We start from the raw sequence: 21,285 nt of genomic DNA on the forward strand, positions 1-21,285 counted from the left end.
CAACTATGTCAAGTAAGGATGCAGAACTAGAACCACCCCAAATGAGAGAGCAGTGCTTCATACAAGGACGAATCAGTCCTGTATACAAAGGGAGCAACTGTTCAGAAGTTTGGACATCTTGATAGGACACCCAATTTCTTAGATGCAGACTTATCTATTCTGTAATGTGGGGCTTCCAAGAAAGAATGGATGTTATAGTAATATCAAGTATGTTTAATAAGTTAGAAGGTGGAATAACAGAATCGTCAAAGGAGATACAAGAGTTGTGGGGAGTTTTCGATAGGGAGATGGGTAGAAATTGCTTCTTGGAGGCATTATACTTAACAGTCTATCCCCATCGAAATATCCCGTCCAAGTCGGAGATTATTGAGGAAGCTGTGTCAAGATGAGATGCAGATCGAGTGAGAGAAGAGGGAGCTGAATTGAAGGATGTGGATGAATGCATTGTTGAGTCGTCAGCGCATGAGTGCATTGGATTATATGTGGAGAGGAAATCCTTGAAAAATAGTAGAAAAAGTGTAGGGGACAGGACAGAACTTTGAGGAACACCGCTGTTGATGGAGAAAAGGGGAGAGGCTGATCATTCAACAGCCAGAGATAGATCGGCCAGAGAGGAAGCTAGATATGAAGGGGCAAAATGAGGTAGTTAAGCCAAAAAAGGGGAGCGTAGATATGAGACGGATGCCACACCCTGTCAAATGCCTTCGATATGTCGAGGGCAACAACACATGACTCCCCAAAATCTTTCAGGGATGATGACCAGACATTAGTAAGATAGGAAAGAATATCACCAGTGGATCTCGCCTTACGGAAGCCATAATGGTGATCAGAGCGAAGACTGATTTTCGAGGTGTTTAAGGATATGGGAGTTGAGGAGGGATTCAAAGACTGGAAATGGTAGACGTCAAAGCATAGGACGATAGTTAGAGGGGTCACCCTTCTTAGGGATGGGATGTATCAATGCATGCTTCCAAGAAGGAAAAGTTTTGTTTTTAAACATAGATGGAACAGACGAGCAAGCACAGGTGCAAGTTCAGAGGCACACTCAGTACACGGGGATGTATGCCATCAGGACCATAAGGCTTGTTTGTGTCCAGAGGAAGAAGCGCTTTTCGGACAGTCCGAAAAGAGAGTATGGGAGGAGACATAGGATTAGTAAGAGAAGCATCAAGGGGTGAAGGAATATTAGTCATCCAAGATGGACTTAAAGGAGAAGTAGAAATCAAAGAGTTGCATTGTCTACGGAAAACACGGCTCTAGTACCGTCAGAACGGAAATGTGGAGGAAGGGTAGAGCGACAGAAGTTGTTAGATATTCCCTTAGCTAAAGACCAGAAAGACTTATCAGTAGATGACGAGGAGAGGTTATCCTCTTCTCACTTATCCTCTTCATGTGCCCACACCACTTCATACCACCCTCCTCAACTCTTTCAATACATGCTCTAACTACCACAGCTCGCTTTCTCTTTTAACCTATCATTTCTCATTTGATCAACCTTCCTCACACCACATGATATTATTCTCAGTTTTATTTTTACTACATCGACTTCTTCCATATTGTTCCATACTTATTTTTTATTTTATTTTACTTTATTGTTTTCATTTTAATTTTTTCCGGGGACTCATGCCTTGTATCCACAGAACGTCGTGGTACTACTATGCCATCAAACATACCCATCTTTACTCCCTCAGACAGTGAGTGACCTCTCAGACACTCATTGTGCCCAGGACGTTCTCTCACCCACTTCAACTTCCAAATTTCCATTCGTTGCCATATTCACACAGATATTGACACATGCCAGTTCTTCCAAGTTCTCCACATTCAGACTCACACTTGAACTGACCTGTCTCTTTGACAGCCAAACGTAATAATCTTCCTTTTATTCACGTTTACTCTCAACTTTCTCCTGTCACACACTCTCCCAAACTCAGACACCAGCTTGTGTAGCATCTCACTCGAATCTCCCATGAGTGTTGCATCATCAGCAAACAACAACGGTTACCTGCAAGGCTTCCCCACCCCTGACAGACTAGACCTCTCCCCAACACCCTTACATTTACTCCCTTCATCACTCCATCAGTAAACAAATAAGACGGCCACGGTGACACACGCAGACACACCACCTGGCACCACTCCCCGTACTTATTTTGCTCGTTCACATGCCCTGCTATCTCTATAGAAATTCTTCATTGCATCTATCAGCTATTCTCCACTACCGTATTTTCGTAATATCTTCATCACAACATATCTGTCAAGCCTGTCGTACGCTATCAACCCTATCTTACGCTGTCTCGAGATCTATGAAATGCTTCTTGCAAATCCCTTTGGGTTTATAAGTATTTCTTACACACATTCTTCACAGCAAACACGTAATCCACACATCCTCTACTGCTCCCGAAGCCACAGTGTTCCAAGCCAGTCTAGTTCAGTCCATGTTACCACTGTATCAAACACCATTCTCCCATATAACTTACCGGGTAAACTAAACAAACTTTTACCAATGTGATTTGAACACAGACTTTTGTTCCCCTTGCCTTCATACACTGGCACTATAAAGGTATTCTTTTAATCTTCAGGAACCTCACCATGATCCTTCCATCAGATATCCTAAATAGCCAGTCATTAACACTGTCAAATTCAACGGAAAACTCATCCACTCAGGCCGCTGTACTATACCTCGTCCAACGTAAGGCTTTCGTCACACGTTTCGTCACTAAAGCATTTGCGATGACGTCTCACCTCGCATACCTTCCCATCACCAGCGCTCCACATCTGTCACCCAGTCATCAGACATTCAACAATCCTTCTAAGTACTCTCTCCATTTGCTCCTCACCTCATCACTACCTCATACCACTACCTCATTCCGCCCGTGTCGACGAGGCTACTATAGTTTTTGTCTTTTAGTTTTTCAGGCCATTAAGTTTCTACCATTAATTCTCTCTCTCTCTCTCTCTCTGGATGGTATTGCAGTGGAATCTATTAAAAAAGGGGATGACTGTATTGTTGACTGGTTGGTAAGGTTATTTAATGTATGTATGACTCATGGTGAGGTGCCTGAGGATTGGCGGAATGCGTGCATAGTGCCATTGTACAAAGGCAAAGGGGATAAGAGTGAGTGCTCAAATTACAGAGGTATAAGTTTGTTGAGTATTCCTGGTAAATTATATGGGAGGGTATTGATTGAGAGGGTGAAGGCATGTACAGAGCATCAGATTGGGGAAGAGCAGTGTGGTTTCAGAAGTGGTAGAGGATGTGTGGATCAGGTGTTTGCTTTGAAGAATGTATGTGAGAAATACTTAGAAAAGCAAATGGATTTGTATGTAGCATTTATGGATCTGGAGAAGGCATATGATAGAGTTGATAGAGATGCTCTGTGGAAGGTATTAAGAATGTATGGTGTGGGAGGCAGGTTGTTAGAAGCAGCGAAAAGTTTTTATCGAGGATGTAAGGCATGTGTACGAGTAGGAAGAGAGGAAAGTGATTGGTTCTCAGTGAATGTAGGTTTGCGGTAGGGGTGTGTGATGTCTCCATGGTTGTTTAATTTGTTTATGGATGGGGTTGTTAGGGAGGTGAATGCAAGAGTTTTGGAAAGAGGGGCAAGTATGAGGTCTGTTGTGGATGAGAGAGCTTGGGAAGTGAGTCAGTTGTTGTTCGCTGATGATACAGCGCTGATGGCTGATTCATGTGAGAAACTGCAGAAGCTGGTGACTGAGTTTGGTAAAGTGTGTGAAAGACGAAAGTTAAGAGTAACTGAATAAGAGCAAGGTTATTAGGTACAGTAGGGCTGAGGGTCAAGTCAATTGGGAGGTAAGTTTGAATGGAGAAAAACTGGAGGAAGTAAAGTGTTTTAGATATCTGGGAGTAGATCTGGCAGCGGATGGAACCATGGAAGCAGAAGTGAATCATAGGGTGGGGGAGGGGGCGAAAATCCTGGGAGCCTTGAAGAATGTGTGGAAGTCGAGAACATTATCTCGGAAAGCAAAAATGGGTATGTTTGAAGGAATAGTGGTTCCAACAATGTTGTATGGTTGCGAGGCGTGGGCTATGGATAGAGTTGTGCGAAGGAGGGTGGATGTGCTGGAAATGAGATGTATGAGGACAATGTGTGGTGTGAGGTGGTTTGATCGAGTAAGTAATGTAAGGGTAAGAGAGATGTGTGGAAATAAAAAGAGCGTGGTTGAGAGAGCAGAAGAGGGTGTTTTGAAATGGTTTGGGCACATGGAGAGAATGAGTGAGGAAAGATTGACCAAGAGGATATATGTGTCAGAGGTGGAGGGAACGAGGAGAAGTGGGAGACCAAATTGGAGGTGGAAAGATGGAGTGAAAAAGATTTTGAGTGATCGGGGCCTGAACATGCAGGAGGGTGAAAGGCGGGCAAGGAATAGAGTGAATTGGAGCGATGTGGTATACCGGGGTTGACGTGCTGTCAGTGGATTGAATCAGGGCATGTGAAGCGTCTGGGGTAAACCATGGAAAGCTGTGTGGGGCCTGGATGTGGAAAGGGAGCTGTGGTTTCTGGCATTATTGCATGACAGCTAGAGACTGAGTGTGAACGAATGGGGCCTTTGTTGTCTTTTCCTAGCGCTACCTCGCACACATGAGGGGGGAGGGGGATGGTATTCCATGTGTGGCGAGGTGGCGATGGGAATGAATAAAGGCAGACAGTGTGAATTGCTTGCATGGGTATATATGTATGTTTCTGTGTGTGTATATATATGTGTACATTGAGATGGATAGGTATATATATTTGCGTGTGTGGACGTGTATGTATATATATGTGTATAGGGGTGGGTTGGGCCATTTCTTTCGTCTGTTTCCTTGCGCTACCTCGCAAACGCGGGAGACAGCGACAAAGCAAAATAAAAAAAAAAGAATATATATATATATATATATATATATATATATATATATATATATATATATATATATATATATATATATATATATCCCTGGGGATAGGGGAGAAAGAATACTTCCCACGTATTCCCTGCGTGTCGTAGAAGGCGACTAAAAGGGGAGTGAGCGGGGGGGCTGGAAATACTCCCCTCATTATTTTTTTTTTAATTTTCCAAAAGAAGGAACAGAGAACTGGGCCAGGTGAGGATATTCCCTCAAAGGCCCAGTTCTCTGTTGTTAACGCTACCTCGCTAATGCGGGAAATGGCGAATAGTTTGAAAGAGAAAGAAATATATATATATATATATATATATATATATATATATATATATATATATATATATATATATATATGGTTGGAAAGGATCACAATTTTGCGCGTGACCATTTTCTCCGTGGACTCATATATATATATATATATATATATATATATATATATATATATATATATATATATATATATGTTGCTTTGTCACTGTCTCCCGCGATAGCGAGGTAGCGCAAGGAAACAGACGAAAGAATGGCCCAACCCACCCACATACACATGTATATACATACACATCCACACACGCAATATATACATACCTATACATCTCAACGTATAATATATATACACACACAGACATATACGTATATACACATGCACATAATTCATACTGTCTGCCTTTATTTATTCCCATCGCCACCCCGCCACACATGAAAATAGCCACCCCCTCCCCCCAAATGTGCACGAGGTAGCGCTAGGAAAAGACAACAAAGGCCACTTTCGTTCACATTCAGTCTCTAGCTGCCATGTAATAATGCACCGAAACCACAGCTCCCTTTCCACATCCAGGCCCCACAGAACTTTCCATGCTTTACCCCAGATGCTTCACATGCCCTGATTCAATACATTGACAGCACGTCGATCCCGGTATACCACATCGTTCCAATTCACTCTATTCCTTGCACGCCTTTCACCCTCCTGCATGTTCAGGCCCCGATCACTCAAAATATTTTTCACTCCATCTTTCCACCTCCAATTTGGTCTCCCACTTCTCCTCGTTCCCTCCACGTCTGACACATATATCCTCTTGGTCAATCTTTCCTCTCTCATTCTCTCCATGCGACCAAACCATTTCATCACACCCTCTTCTGCTCTCTCAACCACACTCTTTTTATTACCACACATCTCTCTTACCCTATTATTACTTACTTGATCAAACCACCTCGCACCACACATTGTCCTCAAACATCTCATTTCCAGCACATCCACCCTCCTCCGCACAACTCTATCCATAGCCCACGCCTCGCAGCCATATAACATTGTTGGAACCACTATTCCTTCAAACATACCCATTTTTACTTTCCGAGATAATGTTCTCGACTTCCACACATTCTTCAACGCTCCCAGAACTTTCGCCCCCTCCCCCACCCTATGATTCACTTCAGCTTCCATGGTTCCATTCGCTGCCAAATCCACTCCCAGATATCTAAAACACTTGACTTCCTCCAGTTTTTCTCCATTCAAACTTACTCCCAGTTGACTTGTCCCTCAACCCTACTGTACCTAATAACCTTACTCTTATTCACATTTACTCTCTACTTTCTTCTTTCACACACTTTACCAAACTCAGCCACCAGCTTCTGCAGTTTCTCAAATGAATCAGCCACCAGCGCTGTATCATCAGCGAACAACAACTGACTCACTTCCCAAGCTCTCTCATCCACAAAAGACTTCATACTTGCTTCTCTTTCCAAAACTCTTGCATTCACCTCCCTAACAACCCCATCCATAAACAAATTAAACAACCATGGAGAATCACACACCCCTGCCGCAAACCTACATTCACTGAGAACCAATCACTTTCTTCTCTTCCTACACGTACTCATGCCTTACATCCTCGATAGAAACTTTTCACTGTTTCTAACAACTTGCCTCCCACACCATATATTCTCAATACCTTCCACAGAGCATCTCTATCAACTCTTATCATATGCCTTCTCTAGATCCATAAATGCTACATACAAATCCATTTGCTTTTCTAAGTATTTCCCACATAAATTCTTCAAAGCAAACACCTGATCCACACATCCTCTACCACTTCTGAAACCACACTGCTCTTCCCCAATCTGATGCTCTGTACATGCCTTCACCCCCTCAATTAATACCCTTCCAAATAATTTCCCAGGAATACTCAACAAACTTATACCTCTGTAGTTTGAGCACTCACTCTTACCCCTTTGCCTTTGTACAATGGCACTATGCAAGCATTCCGCCAATCCTCAGGCACCTCATCATGCGTTAAATAACCTTACCAACCAGTCAACAATACAGTTACCCCCTCTTTCAATAAATTCCACTGCAATACCATCCAAAACCGCTGCTTTGCCGGCTTTCATCTTCCGCAAAGCTTTTACTGCCTCTTCTCTCTTTACCAAATCATTTTCCCTAACCCTCTCACTTTGCACACCACCTCGACCAAAACACCCTATATCTACCATTCTTATCATCAAACACATTCAACAAACCTTCAAAATTCTCACTCCATCTCCTCACATCACCACTACTTGTCATCACCTCCCCATTAGCCCCCTTCACCGATGTTCCCATTTGTTCCCTTGTTTTACGCACTTTATTTACCTCCTTCCAAAGCATCTTTTTATTCTCTCTAAAATTTAATGATACATTCTCACCCCAACTCTCATTTGCCCTCTTTTTCGCCTCTTGCACCTTTCTCTTGACCTCCTGCCTCTTTTTTTTATACATCTCCCAGTCATTTGCGATATTTCCCTGCAAAAATCGTCCAAATGCCTCTCTCTTCCCTTTCACTAGTAATCTTACTTCTTCATCGCACCACTCACTACCCTTTCTAATCTGCCCACCTCCCACGCTTCTCATGCCACAAGCTTCTTTTGCACAAGCCCTGACTGCTTTCCTAAATACATCCCATTCCTCCCCCACTCCCCTTACGTCCTTTGTTCTCACCTTTTTTCATTCTGTACTCAGTCTCTCCTAGTACTTCCTCACACAAGTCTCCTTCCCAAGCTCACATACTCTCACCACTCTCTTCACCCCAACATTCTCTCTTCTTTTCTGAAAACCTCTACAAATCTTCACCTTCGCCTCCACAATATAATGATCAGACATCCCTTTAGTTGCACCTCTCAGCAAAAGTCTCTCTTTCGCACACCTATCAATTAACACATAATCCAATAACGCTCTCTGGCCATCTCTCCTACTTACATACGTATACTTATGTATATCTCTCTTTTTAAACTAGGTATTCCCAATCACCAGTCCTTTTTCAGCACATAAATCTACAAGCTCTTCACCATTTCCATTTACAACATTGAACACTCCATGTACACTAATTATTCCCTCAACTGCCACATTACTCACCTTTGCATTCAAATCACCCATCACTATAACCCGGTCTCGTGCGTCAAAATCACTAACACACTCATTTAGCTGCCCCCAAAACACGTGCCTCTCATGATCTTTCTTCTCATGCCCAGGTGCATATGCACCAATAGTCACCCATCTCTCTCCATCCACTTTCAGTTTTACCCATATCAATCTATTTTACTTTCTTACACTATCACATACTCCCACCACTTCTGTTTCAGGAGTAGTGCTACTCCTTTCCTTGCTCTTGTCCTCTCACTAATCCCTGACTTTACTCCCAAGACATTCCCAAACCACTCATCCCCTTTACCCTTGAGCTTCGTTTCACTCAGAGCCAAAACATCCAGGTTCCTTTCCTCAAACATACTACCTATCTCTCCTTTTTTCTCATCTTGGTTACATCCACACACATTTAGACACCCTAATCTGAGTCTTCGCGGAGGATGAGCACTCCCCGCGTGACTCCTCTTTCCCCATTTAGAAAGTTAAAATACAAGGAGGAGAGGATGACAATTTTGCGCGTGATCAAGATATTCCTATGAGTCCACGAGGAAAATGAAACACGATAAGTTACCAAGTGCACTTTCATGTGATAATCACATCATCAGGGGAGACACAAGAGAGAAATATAAGTCAGTTGATATACATGGAAGAGACTATGCTAGGACGCCATTTGGTAAACATGCGATTGTCCAAGACTGACAACGAGCGTTCATAAATTTATTTTACAAATTTTTCAACAATAAAGTTATCTAATTTGTATAGACCATTACTAATATTAAGATTATAATTCTTTGTGTATTTAATGATAGAAGATTCAATGATATTTCTCGTGGTAATAGAGTTAGAGTTGATAACTGAGATGGCATTACTCCCGTCAGTACAGTGATCATAATCTTTAACGTGATTAAATAAGGCATTTGACTCTTGTCCCGTTCTTATACCATATTTATGTGGCTTAAGTCTAACAGAAAGATCCTTACCCGTCTGTCCAACATAAAACTTATCAGTTTCTACATGGCACTTTATCGATGCGTCCAGGAGAATTTTATGGTGAATTCCTGATTAAGATATTCTTTATTGTATTAGTGTTTGCTGAAGGCAACATTTGCATTAAAGGATTTAAGCAACATGGGAAGTAATGTGAAATTATTATTAAAAAGGAGAAGTAAAAGATTCTTGGTGTCAATGGGAGGTGTGGGCTCAACTCTATAAAATGATTTCTTTGCTAACTTAAGGGATTTATCAATGAAAGATCTAGGGTACTTTAACTTAGATCCAATGGAATATATATTTTGTTTGATCTGAGATGTCGTACACCTCCACATGTTTGACATATATTTTAGACAAACTGATGTTTTCGAATTGGATAATCGGGACATCTGGAAGAACATATAGCTTAAGATTTGATAATGTAGACCAAGGGCAGTTATGGCAACCATTCCAGACTAAGGTCTGGAGTATCCTCTATGTGCAGAAAGATGGTCACAGTCTGATGTATGTAGTGTGTCATTACTGCTTCACTCAGTTCCTGGGGGATATCCTTGCCTGCCTGTGTCCCGGGTAGCACCTTAGGTGGACGTGCATGATGAGTAAGTCTTGGCTCATGTGGACAGGCGAGGAAGAAAGCGAGTTACCTGGAGATGCTGGAAAACAGGCAGGACTTCAGACGGACGTTGGTGAAGCTACTCAAGACGGACGAATGTCAGACGAAGAGCGGACGAGCCCAGCTGGAACGTCGCTACCATTACTTCATCACCCGCGGCCTCTCCATGCACTCCAGCCCCTTCCAGAAGTCCTGGGTCTCAGCCATCCTCGGACTCGTCCCCAAGCACCTCAGGTCAGTGGCTTCACAGTCTGGTGGCACCTTCGGTCATTGGCTGCAGTCCAGTTACATGTCTGGTCAGTGGCTTCACAATATAGTAATGGCACTTTAGGTCAGTGGCTACAGTCCAGTTGCACGTCTGGTCAGTGGCTCCACAGTCTAGTGGCACCTTAGGCTAGTGGCTCCACAGTCTAGTGGCACCTTAGGCTAGTGGCTCCACAGTCTAGTAGCACGTCAAGTGACTCAAAAAGATTGTAATAACTTCTGCCATTGGTTCGGTATGGTAGTGACAACCACGTTTATTGATTCAATAAACAGTGACAGTTACAGTCAATGACTCTGTAAGACAGTGACTCAGTAAGTCAATGACAGCTATAGTGAACGACTCAATAAGTCGTTGACAACTACAGTCAGTGACTGAGTAAGACTGGCCTCCTTAGTCATTCGTAACTCTTTAGTAACAACTACAGTCAGGGACTCAGGAAGTCATTGACACCTGCAGTCAGTGACTACGTAAGACTGACAACCACCGTCTGGAAGGCAGTGAGACAGTGACAAGCACAGGCAGTGAGACGGTGACAACTATAGTCAGTCACTCGGGAAGAACATGAAAACTGCACTCAGTGACTCGGTCGGTGAAAGCAACAATCAGACTCAGTAAGATATTGACTACAATCAGGAACTCATGAAGATGTCTACAATCAGGAACTCGGTACGATAATGACTACAATCAGGGACTCAGTAAGATGTCTACAATCAGGAACTCAGTAATATAATGACTACAATCAGGGACTTAGTAAGATAATGACTACAATCAAGGACTTAGTAAGACAATGACTCAGGAACTCAGTAAGATAATGACTACAATCAGGGACTCAGTAATATAATGACTACAATCAGGGACTTAGTAAGATAATGACTACAATCAAGGACTTAGTAAGACAATGACTCAGGAACTCAGTAAGATAATAACTACAATCAGGGACTCAGTAAGATGTCTACAATCAGGAACTCAGTAATATAATGACTACAATCAGGGACTTAGTAAGATAATGACTACAATCAAGGACTTAGTAAGACAATGACTCAGGAACTCAGTAAGATAATGACTACAATCAGGGACTCAGTAATATAATGACTACAATCAGGGACTTAGTAAGATAATGACTACAATCAAGGACTTAGTAAGACAATGACTCAGGAACTCAGTAAGATAATAACTACAATCAGGGACTCAGTAAGATAATGACTACAATCAAGGACGTAGTAAGACAATGACTCAGGAACTCAGTAAGATAATGACTACAATCAGGGACTCAGTAAGATAATGACTACAATCAAGGACGTAGTAAGACAATGACTCAGGAACTCAGTAAGATAATGACTACAATCAGGGACTCAGTAAGATAATAACTACAATCAGGGACTCAGTAAGATAATAACTACAATCAGGGACTCAGTAAGATAGTGACTACAATCAAGGACTTAGTAAGATAGTGACTACAATCAAGGACTCAGTAAGATAGTGACTACAATCAAGGACTTAGTAAGATAATAACTACAATCAGGGACTCAGTAAGATAATGACTACAATCAGGGACTCAGTAAGATAATGACTACAATCAGGGACTCAGTAAGATAATAACTACAATCAGGGACTCAGTAAGATAATGACTACAATCAGGGACTCAATAAGATAATAACTACAATCAGGGACTCAGTAAGATAATGACTACAATCAAGGACGTAGTAAGACAATGACTCAGGAACTCAGTAAGATAATGACTACAATCAGGGACTCAGTAAGATAATGACTACAATCAAGGACGTAGTAAGACAATGACTCAGGAACTCAGTAAGATAATGACTACAATCAGGGACTCAGTAAGATAATGACTACCATCAGGGACTTAGTAAGATAATAACTACAATCAGGGACTCAGTAAGATAATAACTACAATCAGGGACTCAGTAAGATAGTGACTACAATCAAGGACTTAGTAAGATAGTGACTACAATCAAGGACTTAGTAAGATAATGACTACAATCAGGGACTCAGTAAGATAATAACTACAATCAGGGACTCAGTAAGATAATAACTACAATCAGGGACTCAGTAAGATAATGACTACAATCAGGGACTCAGTAAGATAATGACTACAATCAGGGACTTAGTAAGATAATGACTACAATCAGGGACTTAGTAAGATAATGACTACAATCAGGGACTTAGTAAGATAATGACTACAATCAGGGACTTAGTAAGATAATGACTACAATCAGGAACTCGGTAAGATAATGACTACAATCAGGGACTCAGTAAGATAATGACTACAATCAAGGACTTAGTAAGGGACTTAGTAAGTAATGACTACAATCAGGGACTCAGTAAGATAATGACTACAATCAGGGACTCAGTAAGATAATGACTACAATCAAGGACTTAGTAAGATAATGACTACAATCAAGGACTTAGTAAGATAATGACTACAATCAGGGACTTAGTAAGATAATAACTACAATCAGGGACTTAGTAAGATAATAACTACAATCAGGGACTCAGTAAGATAATGACTACAATCAGGGACTCAGTAAGATAATGACTACAATCAGGGACTCAGTAAGATAATAACTACAATCAGGGACTCAGTAAGATAATGACTACAATCAGGGACTCAGTAAGATAATAACTACAATCAGGGACTCAGTAAGATAATGACTACAATCAGGGACTCAGTAAGATAATGACTACAATCAGGGACTCAGTAAGATAATGACTACAATCAGGGACTCAGTAAGATAATGACTACAATCAGGGACTTAGTAAGATAATAACTACAATCAGGGACTCAGTAAGATAATAACTACAATCAGGGACTCAGTAAGATAATAACTACAATCAGGGACTCAGTAAGATAATGACTACAATCAGGGACTCAGTAAGATAGTGACTACAATCAGGGACTCAGTAAGATAATAACTACAATCAGGGACTCAGTAAGATAGTGACTACAATCAGGGACTTACTAAGGCGATAGAAACTACAGTCAGTGACTCGGTAAAGTAGTAGCAGCTACAATCAGACATTAAGGTGATAGAAACTACATTCAGTGACTCCAGAAGAGATTAGCAGCTATATGGTCAGTGACTCAGTAAGGCTGTAGGAACTGCAGTCAATAACTCAGTAAGTCAGTAACTCAGTTAGTCAGTGGGTCATTAAGGCAATAACAACTACAGTGAGTGACTTGGCAAAACACTGACAACTGCAGTTTGTGACAACTTAAGGAAATTATTTTTCTGACTTTCCTCGGGTAAATTACTGTGTGAAATAATGATGCTTCTGTCTCCGCCACACGCACAGCAGAGGTCACTGTTGTGGGAATGGTAGGTAGCCTTGATCCCCACTTCCTCCTGGACGACCTCGTCATCCAACCCATGGTTCATCCGTTCCTGTTCTGAGGTCGTTCAGGCAAGAGTTGAGGCCCACCGGGCCTGGTTCCTCAACATCCCTGCCCGTGATCCCTGCAAGCACGTTGACCGCGAAGCAAAGCGTTCCTTTACTCGAAGGAAGTGGGATAACCTCTCCTCGTCTTCCACTGATGGATCTTTCTAGTCTTTAGCTATGTTTATCGCTAGCAGCTTCTGTCGCTCTACCTTTACTCTTTACCGTTCTGATGGTACTATACTTTTTCCCGTGGAAATACAACTCATTTTGGTTCCCGTTTCTCCTTTATCTCTACCCTGGATGACTAGCATTTCTTCACCCCCCCCCCCCAATGCCCAAACCAGTAGCCTTTATTCGAACTGCCCTAAAAGCGCGTCTCTCTCTGGACACAGTCAAGGCTTATGGCCCTGATGGCATCCATCCCCGTGTACTGAAATAGAGTACGTTCGAACTTGCACCTGTGCTTGCTCGTCATTTCCATTACTGGAGGCATGTGTTAGTACATGCCATCCCTAAGAAGGGTGATATGTCTCGCCCCTCTACCGTCCTATTGCTTTGACATCTACTGTTTCCAAAGTGTTTGAATCCCTCCTCACCTCCTACATCTTCAGACAGTTTGAATCTCACAGCCTTGTCTCTCATCACCAGTATGGCTTTAGTTAAGCGAAATCCACTGGTGATATTCTTTCCTATCTTACTAATGTCTGGTCATTATCCCTCAAAGATTTAAGGAATTCATGTATAGTTGTTCAGTTGTCCTTGATACGTCCAAAGCTTTTGACAGAGTGTGGCATCGGGTCGTTATCTGTAAGCTCCCCTCCCTTGGCTTCCCTCCCTCGCTTTGCTCCGTCATATCTAGTTGTTGATGGATCAACCTTTTCTTCTTTATCCAGCAGCAGCGGTGTCCCTGAATGTTCTTTTTCTCATTTCTGTGAACGATTTCCTTTCTACAAATGAGCAAATGCACTCATCATATGCTGAAGACTCATTACTGCGTATCTCCACATGCTTTAAATCTCCTTTTTCTTCTAAGATTCTCTCGATCTGCACCTCGTCTCAGCACAACTGTTTCAGTAAACTTGGACAGGGATATGTCAGTGAGGTAGATGTAATCTTGTCGAGTTTAATGCCTCCAAGACCCAGTTCCTGTCCATTTCTCTATCAAACATTCTTCACAATTTTCCTACGATGGTTCTGTAATTCCACCTCTAGACTCATTGAACATACTTGGTATCATTGTAACATCCACACTATCCTGGAAACTCCAAAATACGGAAATAGCTAAGTCTTTCTTTAAGAAACGGTTTCCTGTTTAGATGTCGGAATTTCTTTTCTTTCGAACAGTTTCTTCATTTATACGTAGGATTGATCCGTCCTTGTATGGAGTATTGCTCTCACATCTGGGATGGTTCTAGCTCTGCATCCTGTCTAAACAGAGTTGTGTCGAAAACGATCCGACTTATCAACTCTCCCAGGATATCTTCAACATATGACTCACTTGCCCTTCGCCACAATGTTGGTCCACTTTCCCTCTTCTGTAGGTATTACTTTGGTTTGTTCCCCAGAGTTGGCTGCTTGTGTGCCCTCACCATTAGTTATACCACGCAATACTCGGCAAGCTGCCACACAGTAACCATGTGACGCAGCAGCTTGGTCAACATTGCGTAGTCTAGCTAATGGTGGGGCACACAAGCAGCAAGCTCTCAGGAGCAAAAACCAAATACCATAGTACAGAAGAGGGAAAATAAACCAACATTACGGTGTAGGGCAAGTGGGTCAGGTTATGAAGTTAGCCTGGAAAGGTTGGTAAGTCGGTCTGCTTTTAACTCGTCTCTGTTTAGTAAGGGTGCAAAACTTGAACCGCTCTAGATGTGAGAGCAGTACTCCATACAAGGACGAATTTATTCCTTTGTCTAAACGTAGCAAGTGTTCGGATGAGAAGAAATTTCGACATCTAAACAGGACACCCACTTTCTTAGAGACAGACAGATTTATTTCCGTCATGTGGGGTTTCCAAGATAGGGTGGCTGTTACAGTAATACCAAGTATGTTCACTGAGTCAAGGGAAAAGTTGTCGATGGAGAGGTGGACAGAAACAAGGTCTTGGAGGCATTAAACTTGACCAGATTTCGTCTACCCGACTGAGATATCCTGTCCAAGTTTATTCGGAAAGTTGTTTTGAGATGCAGATTGAGTGAGAGAAGTAGCTGATCTGAAGAATGCGGAGGAATGCGCTGTAGAATATTCATCATATGAGTGAATTTGGTTATTTGTGGAAGAAAAAGTGTGGAAGACGAGACACCGCTATTGATGAAGAATGGTGGAGAGTCTGATTCGTTAACAACCACAAATATAGATAGGCCAGAGAGGAAGCTAGAAATGAGGGATCAAAGTGAAGTAGGGAAGCCAAAAGAGGGGAGGGAGCTTATAGATGAGACCACAATGCCACACTTTGTCAGAAGCTTTGGATATATCAACGGCCACTACACTGGATTCCCCAGTATCAGTAAGTCATTGACAAGTACAGTTAATGACTAAGTACATCAGTGGCAGCTCTAGTCAGTGACTTAGTAGGTCAGGTGTATGCACTGAGCAGTCATTAATCTAAGGAGTTAATGACATTACCTGATGGTAATAGCTAACGTTAGACATCTAGATGGCCACTGGTACTGTACGTTAGACTGATTTGAGTTGTTATTGTTTAGTTAATGCTAAACCAACTGAGCCCTGGCTCTTTCTGCTGCAGGACGCAGACGGGGACGTGCCAAAACCTCCTACAGCAGCTTCAGCGGGACTACGAGCACAACATGAGAAAGGTCGCAGTTGACTTCGTTCTCAACTCTGGCAAACCCCGCCCGCGGCCGAAGCTACCAAGTGAGGTATGGAGGTACTGTTGTAACGTCTCTTTAAGGTTTTAAGGTAGCTACGGTATCACGTCCATAAAGATGGCAGTATGTTTGTAGAGAATGGTGAGTATGTTGGTTTTTTCAGCAGTATCTCTTGATCTTTAGATTATGAAATGAATGACCACACCACACCCTGGCCAACTACAGTAGCTAACAAGTGGAGTATTGCAGATGGAGTCGTCCCGCCTGGCATTGGAATCGTGGGCACCCTCCAAGAACTCCATCAGACGAAATCTCCACCTGCTGAACCCGTGCATGCTGCAGACGCTCGAGCTCTGGTACCGCCAATACAGGTGGGTCCTGGGGTCATTACTGGTGCCGGGGCTTTGGTACCACCAGTGCAGGTGGGTTCAGGGGTCGTTTTTGACTCTGGGGCTTCGGCAGTGCCAGTATAGGTGGTTCCTAGGGTCACTACTGATGCTTGGGCTTTGGTCCCGCTAGTTAAGGTGGGTTCTTGGGTCACTCTTGACGCTGTGGCTTTGGTACCGCCAGTATAGGTGGGTTCTGGGGTCACTACTGACGCTGGGACTCTTTTACAGCCGATACAGGTGGGTTCTGGGGTCACTACTGACTCCAGGAACTCTGATACCACCAGTATAAGTTGGTCCTATAAGGTCTGGAGCGTCAGTTGTGACACCAAGGCCTACCTGTGCTGGCGGTACCAGAGACCCACCATCAGTACTGACCAATAAAGGTAGACTGAGAAGCTTGGGCTCGGGTAAAGGCATCGTGCCAGCGAAAGATGGCGAGAAAACTAGTCACATTATCAAGTACTGTACAATGGTTGTGTATAATGTACGAAGAATGTAAAGGTACTTGCCTATTTGTTGCCTCGATGATGGATTATGTGTTAGGGTATCTCAAAATCCACATCCAGTCCGGGCCCTTATTGGTGTAAAGACGGATAAAAAGAAGACGAAGAAAAGCATTTACAGACCTTGGAGATTGTAAAAAAAACATGTCTTTTGAAAGTGTCAGGTCATAGTTATTGGGAAAGACATGCAAAGGTAGCGTTCAAAACGACCCTCCCTTGAGTTGCCGATGGCCACACAGTAATCATATGACGCAGCAGCAGCTTGCTGAGTATTGCGTGGTTTACCTTGTGGTTGTGGCACACAAGCAGCCACCTCTCAGAAGCAAAAACCAAGCACCATGGTATAGAAGAGGAAAAGTTATCTTGGGAGAGTTGATGACTTAGGCCGCTTTAGAGCTGTACCAAGTAAAGATGCAGAGGTAGAAGCACCCGAGATGTGAGAGCAGTAATACATACAAGGAAAGGATCAAGGCTCTGTATAAAAGGAGAAACTGTTCAGAAGAGAAGAAATTCCGACATCTAAACAGGAGCCCCAAGTTCTTAAGAGGCAGACGTCTGTTTCCGTAATGTGGATTTCCAAGATAATGTGAATATTACAGTAGTATCAAGTAAATTAATTAAGTCAAGAGGTGAAATTACATAACCGTCAAAGGATAGAGGAAATTTGTGAGAAATTTTCGATGAAGAAATGGACAGAAATTGGATCTTAAAGGCATTAAACCTGACCAGATTTCGTCTTCCCCATTGAGATATCCTGTTCAAATATAAGTTTATTGAGAAAGTAGCGTCGAGACGAGATGCAGATCAAGTGAGAGAAGAAGGAGCAGATTTGAAGGGTGTGAAGGAATGCGTTGTTGAGTTGTCAGATATGGACACATTAGGTTATTTGTAGAAGAAAGAAAATCATTGCAAAAAGGAGAAAAAGTGTAAGACACAATACAGAACCTTGAGGGACCCCGTTGTTGATGGAGAACGGGGGAGAGGCTAACCTGTCAACATCTCTGAAGTTCGATCGGTCTTAGAGGTAGCTAGATATGAGGAGCAGAATGAGGGAGGGAAGTCAAAAGAGGAGCTAGAGATGAGACCCCAGTGCCACACCCCATCAAAAGTTTTGGGTGTATCAGTGGCAACTATATAGGGTTCCCCAAATCTTTGAGGGATGACGACTACACATTGATAAGATAGGAAAATATCACCAGTGGATCTCGCCTTACGGAAGCCATACCGGTGATCAGACAGAAGACTGTGATATTCGAGATGTCTGAGGATATGGGAGTTGAGGAGGGATTCAAGAATGTTGGAAATAGCAGATGTTATAGGAACAGGACGATAGCTAGAGGGATTAGAACGGTCACTTTTTAGGGATGGTTTGTACCAGCGCATTTTTCCAAGAAAAGTTCGTGTTTTTAAAATGATAGCGAACAGACAAGCAAGCACAGGTGCAAGTTTGGAGGCATACTTTTTCAGTAAGCAGGTTAGGTACATAAGCCTTGCTTGTGTCGAGCGAGAGAAGCACATTTCGAAGAGATTATGGGAAGAGGCATAGGATTAGTAAGATGATCATCAGGGGTGAAGGAATGGCAGAGTCATCCAAGGTGGAGTTAGTGGAGAAACGAGAAGCAAAGAGATTATCTTTGTCGACGGGAGAGACAGCTATAGTAGCGTCAGAACGGACAAGTGAAGGAAAGTCAGAAAAGCACCTGTAGGGGGAAATGCAGTAATCCGACCTTTCATTCACAAATAATAATATCTTTTTGTTTCCTAATGTTGTTGTGGTTCATGATTTAAAAACGTTAGAATTTATTATGTGCGTAGATGTTGTATTGCTTTTTCCTTCTCAAGGGTCATTACCTCGCCCCAACATCAACAGATGGGCTTTCCGCAGTCATGGTTGCGTCCTGAAGTAGAAGACAGTAAAGTACTGGCAAGGTTGTTGAGGATATCAACAGAGTGTCTTCCGTACGTATTACTGACGTGGCTCAGTGGTAGTGAAGATGTGCCATTAGTCAGAAGTATATCATCAAAGTATGTTCGAATCTCGGGCTCTCACCCAACACCAGGTGTTCGTCCTTCCCTCGGGGCTAGTCCATATATGGTAGCCTGGCTTAGGCTGTTGTGTGTGTGTGTGTGTGTGTGTGTGTGTGTGTGTGTGTGTGTGTGTGTGTGTGTGTGTGTATACATAAACATACATATAAGAGTAAAGACATGTACATATATACAAGGTTAAGAGATGGTGCAACTCTAGTGTAAAACTCCCTATCCTTAAAATACAAGTTACACACACACACACACACACACACACACACACACACACACACACACACACACACACACCGTAGGGTAACAACAGGTAACCTTTAATTAATGAGTGTGTCAGTGAATCGTCAGGGTCTCTGAGTATGCCTCGCCTCGGATTCACTTTCATGATGTTAGCTTGCAGTATAATGTCTGGTGTAATTCTTAATTGTGGATATGGTTTTTGTCCTCCCCAACAGCGGTCTTCGACTGGTGGAGGTGGCGAAGGTGATGGACGAGAAGAGAAGTCTGGAGCTGGACGAGTTCATGACAGGCGTGGCCGATCAGTTGGACCGTACCAACGACACCCTGGCTCTCTGGTTCACACACATCCAGACCATCTTCTATAAGGTCTTCTCTCAGTGTCTGTTTTTATCTCTTGTTCTGTTGGTGTATATCTGCTTCGCTATCACGGCCTGTCCGCCTCTTTCTGTGTTGCTCTTTGGTCAGGAAGCTCATGAAATCCCCTCCAATTCTCACGATGAGGGCAGGCAACTCATTTTGATGTCTTAAGGTTACCCCAGTGATGATAAGAATATTTTTGATACTAGAAATTCTCTTTGACTGAATTCAAAACATTACTGTGGAGCGATTTGTTGGTTGTGCAGAAAGTGCACTATTTATTCCGAGGATACGTTAGTATGTGTTCACAATGAAAACATAAATACTGTTGGTCAAAGACAGTGGCTTTTCTTTTGTGACTTGAGTTTATAAGAAAAAATACAAGACCACGTAGTGTATAGAACAGCGTGGAAAGAAAGTATGCGAAGGTCTGTTATCACTGTGTAAACCTGACACTGGTAGACTGAAGTACACGTGAGTCTTTATTGAAAAATATAATAGTGAAAAATAGATTAATTTCAAGCAGTGCCGAATAATGTACTGCTACCATTCAAGCAATGTTGACACTTGCACAAGTATACCTCGGATAGCTAATAGGAATGTGTTATCCTCCTCCTCCTCCTCCTCATGCATTGTGTTCAGGTGGTCCATGTTGTCTCATGCCTCGTCATTGTGTTCAGGTGGTCCATGTTGTCTCATGCCTCGTCATTGTGTTCAGGTGGTCCATGTTGTCTCATGCCTCGTCATTGTGTTCAGCTGGTCCATGTTGTCTCATGCCTCGTCATTGTGTTCAGGTGGTCCATGTTGTCTCATGCCTCGTCATTGTGTTCAGCTGGTCCATGTTGTCTCATGCCTCTTCATTGTCATCTTTCACACTGAATAAGGCATAGAAATGACTCGGTGGCATGGTTGTTGGCTGGAGGCTGTCCGAAAGTGTTTCCTTTACCGTAGCAGTTACCGTCCTGACTATGTTTTCACATCCTCACCCGGGTTCGAATCCTGAGCCCGGCAGGACCACAGCCATCCCAGCTCTTCAGCCTGGTCGATGTAATTGGTACTTGACGTCGTGCATTCAGAACAGTCACTGGCTGCTTACCATCCACAAACACTCAACACTTACACAGTAAAAAGATCCTGCCAATACAGTCCTGCCTCATCATACTTGGCACTAGTTCTATGCATGAGCGCAAGACCCTTCCCACTCCAACAACTGACCACCAACCCGCAAGTAGAAATGAAAAGCTTGACACTTCAGTAACCCTTAATCAGATCCCGCCACCAACAACAGATATAACACCAACAAAACACATACACACACACAAATAACCCGACAAGCACCACACAGCCGACGTCCCAACTTTGTCTTAAGCTCC

At 42.8% G+C, this 21,285-nt stretch overlaps 1 protein-coding gene across 1 annotated transcript in view; it reads left to right on the forward strand.

Moving 5' to 3' along the window:
• LOC139750623 (dynein axonemal heavy chain 7-like) overlaps nucleotides 1–21,285 on the forward strand; it is a 298,921-nt gene that overhangs the window by 32,163 nt on the left and 245,473 nt on the right. The window contains 4 exon segments of the mRNA XM_071665298.1: nucleotides 9,902–10,125; nucleotides 16,302–16,434; nucleotides 16,633–16,754; nucleotides 19,771–19,921. Coding sequence (XP_071521399.1) covers nucleotides 9,902–10,125; nucleotides 16,302–16,434; nucleotides 16,633–16,754; nucleotides 19,771–19,921 — 630 coding nt within the window.

The sequence above is a fragment of the Panulirus ornatus genome, chromosome 10 (genome assembly GCF_036320965.1).
Source record: "Panulirus ornatus isolate Po-2019 chromosome 10, ASM3632096v1, whole genome shotgun sequence".
NCBI classification, from domain to species: domain Eukaryota; kingdom Metazoa; phylum Arthropoda; class Malacostraca; order Decapoda; family Palinuridae; genus Panulirus; species Panulirus ornatus.